General features: G+C 35.8%; 2 protein-coding genes and 2 long non-coding RNA genes across 5 annotated transcripts in view; 3 read left to right on the plus strand and 1 right to left on the minus strand.

Annotated features, from left to right (window-relative positions):
* LOC111456131 (pentatricopeptide repeat-containing protein At5g48910) overlaps positions 1-2,522 on the plus strand; it is a 7,565-nt gene extending 5,043 nt beyond the window's left edge. For both annotated transcript variants that reach the window (XM_023097901.1, XM_023097902.1), the window contains exons 4-5: positions 1,557-1,635; positions 1,998-2,522. The gene's annotated coding sequence lies outside the window, so the exon portion shown is untranslated. The remainder of the gene's footprint in view (positions 1-1,556; positions 1,636-1,997) is intronic.
* A 33-nt stretch (positions 2,523-2,555) lies between these two features.
* Positions 2,556-5,198, plus strand: LOC111456130 (putative kinase-like protein TMKL1). The gene is made up of 2 exons (XM_023097900.1): positions 2,556-3,972; positions 4,399-5,198. Exons 1-2 carry the CDS (start codon positions 2,577-2,579, stop codon positions 5,037-5,039), a joined length of 2,037 nt encoding a protein of 678 aa, XP_022953668.1. The 5' UTR covers positions 2,556-2,576; the 3' UTR covers positions 5,040-5,198.
* Positions 5,199-7,553: 2,355 nt separating this feature from the next.
* LOC111456409 lies at positions 7,554-8,075 on the plus strand. Its single transcript, XR_002712759.1, has 2 exons — positions 7,554-7,640; positions 7,717-8,075. It is a non-coding gene; the product is annotated as an uncharacterized LOC111456409 (long non-coding RNA).
* A 1,146-nt stretch (positions 8,076-9,221) lies between these two features.
* Positions 9,222-9,631, minus strand: LOC111456439. The gene is made up of 2 exons (XR_002712763.1): positions 9,554-9,631; positions 9,222-9,466 (listed from the first exon to the last, which is right to left on the minus strand). It is a non-coding gene; the product is annotated as an uncharacterized LOC111456439 (long non-coding RNA).
* Between the last annotated feature and the right edge of the window lie 817 nt (positions 9,632-10,448).

The raw sequence follows: 10,448 nt of genomic DNA on the forward strand, positions 1-10,448 counted from the left end.
AAAAAAAAAAAAAAATCTGTTACCTTTAATTAATCTTAATCTGTTACCTTAAATGTTGTTCCCATAGTTTTTTTTTTTTTTTTTTTTTGCATGAAAATTATTTTTATTATTCAACGAATTTTGAGAAAGTTATTTTCAAAGACTAAATTTAATGTTTATTGAAAGCATATGGATTAAGTTAGATATTTAAAATTTCGAAAATAAGCTTGAACAAGTGTCGGAATTACATGGACCAAAATTATATTTCAGCCTTTCAAGCAAGCATTAGGTTAATTTTTGTTGCACATTACGAAAAAGGGGAACTTACACGAGTCGACAACGTGATTTCTCTACCAAAACTCCTATATTTAGTTGGGGGAGATGTTCTTTTTACCATTCAACTTTGAAATAGAGATGGGTAATGGTTTGGTTCCGGACGGAATTACTTTTGATTAAAATACTATTCCAGGCTTAGTAGTTTGATATTGTACTTTTAATAGATTTTCAAAAAATAGTTCTAGTTGATTTTTATTCTGACCTTACATTTCTCAAAGTCTCAGAAGATCTAGAGATTAGTTTATTTAACCAATTTTTTTAGTTCAACAATAGTAAAATCTCTAACTTTCGGTCGTGAATATAATGCAACCCTAACTTCTTAACTCATTAGATTTTTTTTCCATGTTATTGTGGTCAAACTTTATATTGCAACGAACTTTTTTACTGCTGGATATTGAAACCCTAACTCTTAGTATTGCCTCATCATCTTCGGTCTAAAAAGTATACCATATTTCCAAACTTCATTATTAAGGTGATAAGTGGTAAAAGATAATATTGAAAATAAGATTGCTTTGAAAAGATCATATATAGTGGTTTTCCCTTCGTCCCATAATAAGATACACAATTATTTGTTTATAGGAAAGTAATTATTGATTGCCAAACATTCGCGTGAGTTTGAATAGGAAAAAGGCAGAGATTGTATTTGGTTGTTCATCAACAAAAGCCATAAAGGTAATAAACTTGTAGCACGTTATCTTATCTTATCATTAGAATATGGAAAGTTGTAGGAGAACATGTTTTTTTTTTGTTTGAATCTTAGAAATCATTGGTGATTAATGATCTACTGTTTCTAAGTTAATCCATTAGTTTACTATTCTAAAAACTATTTTTTATTGTAGGTCAAAGAATCAAAATAGTAGGTCAAAGAATCAAACTAGAACTATTTTGAGAGTATAAGCACTAATATGAAAAAACTAAAACTATTTTGAGAGTATAAGCACTAATATGAAAAAGTGTGCAAGATCTAGAATCAAAATGAAAGGTTGACATTCATGATTCATATTTTATGAGTGATTATGGTTGTTCTCTTTCTTACTTTGGAGATCTTGAATCGCATGCTCTATAATAGTCATTTTCTATGTTCTATAATAGTCATTCTCTAGTGGAGCTCTCGTAGATTCTGTAAGTTGGATGAGTCTATTTAGTTGGGGATTTGACAAGATCCAAGCAATTTCTAATTAATAATGTAACAAGTATTGAATTTATTGTTTCTATCTCCTTCGATGGATTGTCATCTACAGGATTTTTCGATAGATGGGCATGATGTTTGTCAGAGCAATTTCAACCGATGCGAATTTCAGTAGAGAGCTTTTGTATCAGGTGAATAATGCACACCTCAATTAATCTTAATATAAGTATGATTCTAGTCAAATTTAGATTAATAGAGGAATCCTTATTAAAGTTAACCTTTTATGAAGGCTAATATGCTTGTGTAACAATAAGTTAGATCATAACTCGTAGCTCAATAGTTAAGATATCTTTTTTTTTATTCGAAAGTCAAAGCTTGAAAGCCAAAAATGAATTTAAGAAGCATAACATACAATAATGTTTTTAAATGTTCTCCGCAAGTAACCATTCAATTGGTAATTAGAGATTGTTATAAAATCACTTAATTGCAACACCCAAGCTTTGCCTCAAAATCCTCAACCTAACCCAACAATTTCCAACCGTGCTTTGTATAGGGCAAGCAAGGGTGGCCCACAGCCGAAAGAAGAAACACAACTCTGCATTTGAGCTCCATCAACCTGACTCTACACTCTCACACACCTACCGTTGATCTTCATCACCATTCCCAATTAAAAGATCATGGGGACATGTTTCGAGTGATGAAAGGCTGCTCCTCTGCAACTATCCGTTTAAAAGGACGAAACTTGGTGAGCTGCTCCATGGGAAATCTTTCTTTCCTCTATCTCCACACCAAATTTGATAAAACCCAAAAAGAAAAATACAACAAAATGAACTGAAAATATGCAAATTTCAAGGGCAAGCGTGCAGAAAAAACAGATGAAAAATACAGAAAAACACAGCAAGTAATTTAAATAATACATATCAGGTCTGCCTTTCCAAGATGCTATTAATCTGTCTGATATTTGTCTTGAACAATCGGACGGTGGAGAATATGGGAGGAAGCGTAAATGGACTATCAGTTCACTCATAGTCAACAGTCTGTCAGCTTTTTCAGCAAAAAAAAAGCTCTCTTGGTGGTTCTATAAAACCACACTTTACTAAGTTTCCTATTTCTCTACTCTTTCACCACATACATGGCGATTCTAAAGCTCTTTTCTCTCTGCATTTGCTTCTTCTTATTGATCAGAGCCCCTGTACGTGGTGATTCCTTACATTTCCCTTCTTCTTCTTCTTCTTCCTCCTCTTCTGTTTCTTCTGATGTTCTACTTCTTTTGGGAAAGATCAGAGCTTCACTTGAAGGTGACACTCAAAACTTACTTTTATCTTCATGGAATTACTCTTTGCCTCTTTGTCAATGGAGGGGACTCAAATGGGTCTTCTCTAGTGGAACTCTTCTGGTCTGCAGTGATTCTTCTTCTCCACAGTGGTCTAATCTCACTCTTTTCAAAGACCCTTCCCTTCATGTTCTCTCTCTGCAACTTCCATCTGCTAATCTTACTGGTTTATTGCCCAAGGAGCTTGGTGAGTTTACAATGCTCCAAAGCCTCTATCTAAGCATAAACTCTTTGACTGGAACCATTCCACTTGAACTTGGTTACAGCTCCTCTCTTTCTGACATTGATTTGAGTAGTAATCTGTTGACCGGAGCTCTTCCACCGTCGATCTGGAATCTGTGTGATAAACTTGTTTCTGTCAGGCTTCATGGAAATTCATTATCTGGGTCTCTGTCGGAGCCGGCTTTACCAAATTCCACCTGCAAGAATTTGAAGGCTTTGGATTTGGGTAACAACCAGATTTCAGGTACTTTCCCAGAATTCATTACTAGGTTTCAGGGTCTGAAAGAGCTTGATCTTGGAAAGAATTTGTTGTCTGGAAAAATCCCACAGAGCTTAGGCCAATTAGAGCTGGAGAAGTTGAACCTTTCAAACAACAATTTCAGTGGAATATTGCCTGTTTTTGGTAACTCAAAGTTTGGCGTTGAGGCTTTTGAAGGGAACAGTCCTGGGCTTTGTGGGGAGCCTTTGAAAACTTGTGCAGGACCTTCCCATTTGAGTTCAGGTGCCATTGCTGGCCTTGTTATCGGCTTGATGACTGGGACAGTGGTTTTAGCGTCGTTGCTTATTGGTTATATGCAAAACAAGAAGAAGAATAGGAGTGAGAGTGAAGATGACATTGAGGAAGGAGAAGATCAAGAGAATGGAAGCAGTGATGGAAAGCTCATTTTGTTTCAGGGTGGAGAGCATTTGACATTGGATGATGTCTTGAATGCTACAGGGCAGGTTATGGAGAAAACAAGCTATGGCACTATATATAAGGCAAAGCTTGCTGATGGAGGTACCATTGCTCTTAGACTGCTGAGGGAAGGTAGTTGCAAAGACAGAAATTCTTGTTTGTCTGTGATCAAACAGCTGGGAAAGATCCGTCATGAGAACTTGATTCCATTGAGAGCTTTCTATCAGGGGAGGAGAGGAGAGAAGCTCCTCATTTATGACTATCTCCCTATCAGAACTTTGCATGATTTTCTACATGGTATGCACATTCTCTTACGTTTCATTTTATCTCTGAATGTTACAGAATAGTTTCTTTTGTTTGCTTTTTATATCAGCAATTTGCAATGACTATCTTGAGTTGGCCTAATACTCTAAGCCGCTAGCTGTTTGAATTTGTATATTTAAATCATATTACTTCTAATGACGAACCAATATTCATTAATGAAAACATTTTACTGCTGCATATTGTTGCAAGTGGCCACTTCAATGAAGATCTGATATTCGAAGTTTTAGTAAATTTGAAGATTGATACTCTTCTAAGACTTCTAGATGATTTTCAGGTCCTGATACAAGCCTTGCAGATGTGTTAAGTTGTTGGACAAGATAGCGATTGGTCTGAAACATTAAAATGACAAATGAATCGAGGTTGTTTAACATTGAACGTTTGTTTTATGATTGATTGCAGAGTCTAGAGCAGGAAAACCAGTGTTGAACTGGGCTAGGAGGCACAAGATTGCATTAGGCATCGCCCGAGGACTAGCTCATCTTCACACAGGTCTTGAAGTGCCCATTACACATGGAAACGTTAGATCAAAAAACGTGCTTGTGGATGACTTCTTTGCAGCGAGACTGATGGAGTTCGGGCTCGACAAGCTAATGATACCATCGGTGGCTGACGAAATCGTGTCGCTTGCAAAATCAGATGGTTACAAGGCACCAGAGCTGCAAAGGATGAAGAAATGCAATTCCAGAACAGATGTGTATGCATTTGGAATCTTGCTATTGGAAATTCTGATTGGGAAGAAGCCAGGAAAAAGTGGAAGAAATGGAGAGTTTGTGGATCTGCCATCAATGGTGAAAGCGGCTGTTTTGGAGGAGACAACAATGGAGGTTTTTGATGTGGAGGTGTTGAAAGGGATCAGAAGTCTCATGGAAGATGGAATCGTTCAGGCATTGAAGCTTGCAATGGGCTGCTGTGCTCCAGTGGCTTCCGTAAGACCCTCCATGGATGAAGTTGTGAAGCAGCTGGAAGAGAACAGACCAAGAAACAGATCTGCTCTGTACAGCCCAACTGAAACAAGAAGTGAAATTGGTACGCCTTTTTGATCCCTTTTCTGCCTCTTCGAATCATGATGAGCTTCACTAATATCATTATATTCCCCCCTTCACTTTATTTTATCACATTTTACTTTAACGTGAACTTAATTGTAATACATGCTGATAGCGTTCATTCATGCCAGTAATACAAGTGATTGTGGTTAAAAGCAGTTTGGTTCCAATGATCTAGTGCCCCTAAGTGTGAGATCCCACATTGGTTGGAGAAAGGAACGAAGCATTCTTTATAAGGGTGTGGAAGCCTTCCTCTAGTAAACATGTTTTAAAAACCGTGAGACTGACGGCGATATGTCGTGGACTAAAGCGGACACTGTCTATTAGCGGTGGCTTGGGCTGTTACAAATGGTATCAGAGCCAGACACCGGATGGTGTGCCAGCGAGAACGCTGGGCCCCCAAGGGGTGGATTGTGAGATCCTACATTGGTTGGAGAGGGGAACAAAACATTTCATATAAGGGTGTGAAAACTTCTCCCTGTTTTAAAAACCGTGAGGCTCACGGTGATACGCAACAGATTAAAGAGGGCAAAATATGTTAATGGTGGCTTGGGCTGTTACAGTAAGAATATTGATCTGACTATCACGAACTTAATCATAACTTGATTGATAAATGTATGTGTCATTGATTACGAGTTTAGAAGTTTGAATCTTCATCTTGCATGTTGAACTTTAAAATAAAGTCATATTCTACATCGTGGGCAAGTGTTTGAACGAACGTACCGCCCCAATCGCCTCAACGGGAAAATGAGTTGCAATAGTTTAAATGAAATTGCAGAGAACCAAAGGGACCAAAGAAATCATGGTAAAGGAAATAAGTGTCCCATGTTTACTTGCCTTTATACTCGATGCATGTGGGCTCAATACCATTATATTGTCTTTACTTTGTACAGAAATTATTACTTCGCCTTTGGTGGAATTATGCAGTCAATACTTTAAATTAAATAACGGCTATTATTATTATTATTATTTTTATAGTTTTTTTTTTTTTTAAATTTCACCCGACGAGAGTAGAAATTCGAATATGTGACCTCTTAATCGAGAATATATATTTGAACCCGTTTAACCATGTTCATGGGGATGACTGTTCTTTTAGTTCACAAGTAATTCTTCTTTACTTTTCCTTGAGTGTTACGTTATGAGTAAGATGACCTCGGTATTCTCCTATAACATGTTTATGTTACTTACTCTTAATCTTCTTATAGTCAAGACTATTCCTACCTATCAATACGAGTCATTTCAACATGTTTTTTCCTTACTCACATGCATGTTAGAAAAATTTGTTGGAGATCATTTAACATCGAATTGCTCCAAATAGTACACTTAACCATGAAGTTCTTATGATTGAACCACAGAAAAGAAAAGTGCACCTTGTTGGTATAGATAACTTTTATTTCCTTTGAACCTTATCTTATTCTCAGGATCAATCTCATTATGATTGGAAAGTTTAACGGTATTATTGAAATTTTAAAAGTTAAAAAAATATTTTTTAGATAATATTCAAATCAAATCTATGAGTGATACCACCAAACCAAATCTATGATTCAAACCGACGTTTTCGTTTATTGCAAGGTATACACGATTGCATCGGAGGAATATGATCATTAATGAATGATAAGTATAGTAGTTGATAGTATGCAAATGGCAAACATTAGTGATTATTTAAGGCACAAAGCTTAATTAGTGGGAGCAACAACAAATTTCTAATCAAATTGGCTTTATGGATATTCACCATTTTAGTGACATTTATAATCAAATTTACATTATGAGCTACCCATTTTAGGGCAACGCCTAGAGAGAGCTATACCCAAACTTTATTCAAGAAGTTAATGGACGACCACGAAAAATCGTGTATCTATCATCGTATATTAATGATTTATCCTTTGACTAACAAATGTGACACTTATCATCGCATTTCTAACAATTCTTCGAGTGAGTAAAGTACCTCATAGAATCTCTCAAAACAGTAATGTATTAGTCTCTCGAACACATCGATTTTAAACGAGACCTCCCATCAAATGACATCTTAAAGTATTCCTCGTTTTATTACTTTTTTCCTAAACATTTTGTAACAGTCGAAGCCCACCGCTAATAGATATTATCCGTTTTGGTCCGTTACATATCGCCGTCAGCTTCACGATTTTAAAATGCGTATGCTAGGGAGATATCTCCACACCCTTGTGAAAAATACTTCGTTCCCCTCTCCAACCGATGTGGGATCTCACAATTCATCATCTTCGGAACCCAAAGTCCCACTTGTCCCTCTCTTCAACTGATGTGGATCTCATCTCCTTACAAATAGAAAACTGATCAATTAATGTGTTGAATATTTGGATCTCCTTCGTATTTACCCTAATATTGCTATAGAAATAGACACACCCACTTTTCAGACTTGAACATTTGTTGAGTATCAGCACAAATGAAGAACAAATACGTGCATATCTGATTTGATATCACTTAGCAATGCAATAGCCTTTCCTCTATTACCAATTATGGGCAACCCACTTGATCTTGTCAAGAACAACCACCTTATTGCATTTTATTTTCTCTTTATATACTTCTCTTGCCTTCAACCCTTCTAACTTCCTCAAGAATTTGGTAAGAAGAGCTGAATCTTTATCAAGTTCATCTTCTTGCATGCTTTAACAAGTTTCTTCTTGTTCATTTGTTGTAGGAAAAAGAACGTCAAACCCGAGGAGAATATGTCGAGGAATTTGAAGATCGTAGTGGTCATGTTCGTGTTCGTGTTGCTATTGACAAGCTCTTGCTTGATTACTAATGGGAAAGTTGAAGAGAATCAAGAGGTTCATGATGAGAATAATGGAAATGAAGGCAAAGGGAGAAGATTCCCAGATGAACAAATTCCTCATCGTGAGTGTACTAGGCAAGATTATAAGTGTTGGAAACAAGGACTAAATTAATTGACTACTTGTATGATGATATGTGTGCTTGTGTATAAATAAGTTATGGTGTGGTTGTAATCCTTGTCTTGAAAGCTATGAACAATATAATATGAATGTTTGAGTGTTGTAATCCTCGTCTTGAAACATTTTTGAGTCTCGTATAGATTGACGTGCTTGATAGAATGATCGAATTTTATTTTGACAAGTGCAAATCAAGAACGTGTTGATACAATCTAAGTTACATAGGCCTTAAAAGGAAGATCGAGTAGTGGTGGTTTTAAAGAGTAAAAGTGGTAATAATGGTCTAGTAGAGTTCGGAGATAATTTCATTAGAGGTTCTAAGAAGAAAAATTGTTCTAACTAGATCAAATGCTGACATGTCCTTAGGTTGATGTTCATGATATGTTCGTTTTATCATAGTTAGCCGTTTCACAAGTTTGCACATGACCATTGGCTGGACAATTACGAAAGGTGTGTGCGATGGAAGTTATGTCGATGATTGAATAATTTTTAGGTGTGCCGAGTGGAAGTTGCACCATAAATTTCAATAGGGTTAATTGACACGTGACGAAAAAAAAGACTCGAAAGCTAGTGTTTCGAGTGGTCTACGTTTATAGCATAATAGATGATAATTTACTAAGTTATGAGTTTTGATTGTCGATGAAGAGAAAATAGGTGTCATGGGTTTGTCTTAGCTAACCTTTACTTCCCACGGCATAAATATGTGAACTAAACGTCCACACCGAATATGGACCAAACTATCTCATGATGCTCTGAACCCAACTCACATACCGTCTTAGTCCAATCCTTAGAATATACTACAGCCTCAGATGGCGAAGAGATGACATCGAGGTGCCAAACCTTCCCGTTAATATGAACTCTTGGAAAAGATTAGTTAAGCTTTTTGAGACAAGTCTCCTCCTTCAAAAATTACACAAATTTAATATCTCATTTTACAGATAAAATTACAAGAAAATACATACTCAAGCAGCTTTCAACACAGGGAATACGAAACTATACCTAATATTTTGTACACACACCCACACCACAATTTATTTATATACATACTCATTTCATCATGTCTCCTATTTTGTATACACACCCACACCATAACTTATTTATATACATACTCATTTCGTCATGTCTCCATGACTCAAGAAACGAGTCTTTAACTTGGCATTACAAGTAATTTAGGGTCGTTCAATAACCGTTTCAGTTTTAGTTTTATTATTTTTAAAATTTGTGGACGGATAAAATGAGACTTAATGTTTATTTCCAGCGTCTGCATCTATCTTCCAACACGGATAACTACTCCGAGGACACTCGTGATGTTTATTATTCACATCAACTTTATTATCATCCTCAATCTCAAATTGGTGTTGATTCTTCACTTGAAGCAAGGGTCGGTTGGCATGAATAAGGAAGCAAGAGCTTGTGAGTAGCAACACGAACATGACGCTCACCATTGCAACCTTAGGAGTGATCCTCACCATTTTTTCTCCAATTTTTCTCTCTTTTCAACTGCAAATCAAGAACAAGAACAAGTAATTAGACACATGAAATAGTTTAATCTTACAAAATTAAGTATCTAATTTGAGTATTTCTCACCAAGCGATGAGTTCTTGAGCAAATTTTGAGGCTATATAAAGAAAATTTTGAATGGGAAATGTTGTTGTTTTTCAATGGATGAGTGGGCTGCTCATAATTCCCAAGATAATGGGTTTAAATAGATTTTTAGTGATGAATTTGAAGGAATTAGTTCTCTTCTAGACCAAATTGGAGCAATGTAGAGTCCATTTTAGAGCATACAACAAAGCCTCTTCCATTGCTCACCACCATCGAACATCAAATCAAATGGTTAATCGTTTAAAATTTTAAAAAATTCAAAAATATTTTTATCGTTAATACTAGGTGTAACGGTGTAAGCTTAGTACTAGCAGATATTGTCCTCTTGTCAGCCTACCCTCGAGGTTTTTAAAACTGTCTCGTAGTGAGAGATTTCCACACTCTTCTAAAAAAAAAATATTTCGTTCTCATCTCTCACCCATACGAGATCTCATAATAAAAAAATGTTTAACATGGAGTGGGTTAATAAAAATAAAAACTTTACAAAAATCTAAATTTTGTAGTTTTTTTTTTTTTTTTTAGAGGATGAGTTCTGTATCTAGCTTTGATACCATTTATAATGGCTCAAGCCCACATCTAATACTTATTATTCGTTTTGGCCTGTTTCATATCGTCGGTAGCCTCCCGATTTTAAAATGTGTCCCCTAAGAAGAGGTTTTCACACGCTTACAAGAAATGTTTCGTTCTTCTTTTCAATTAATGTGCTCACAATTCACCCCTAGAGAGTCAGCGTCCTTGCTAACACATGAAGAATAGTTGGGGATGCAAATCATTAGTTAGAAATTGACGAAGATTCATAATATATAATAAAAGTAATTGGGTACGATTTTTTTTTTTTTTTTTTTTTTTTTTTTTTTTTTTTTTTTTTTTTTTTTTT

The sequence above is a fragment of the Cucurbita moschata genome, unplaced genomic scaffold, assembly GCF_002738365.1.
Source record: "Cucurbita moschata cultivar Rifu unplaced genomic scaffold, Cmos_1.0 Cmo_Scf00018, whole genome shotgun sequence".
NCBI classification, from domain to species: Eukaryota; Viridiplantae; Streptophyta; class Magnoliopsida; order Cucurbitales; family Cucurbitaceae; genus Cucurbita; species Cucurbita moschata.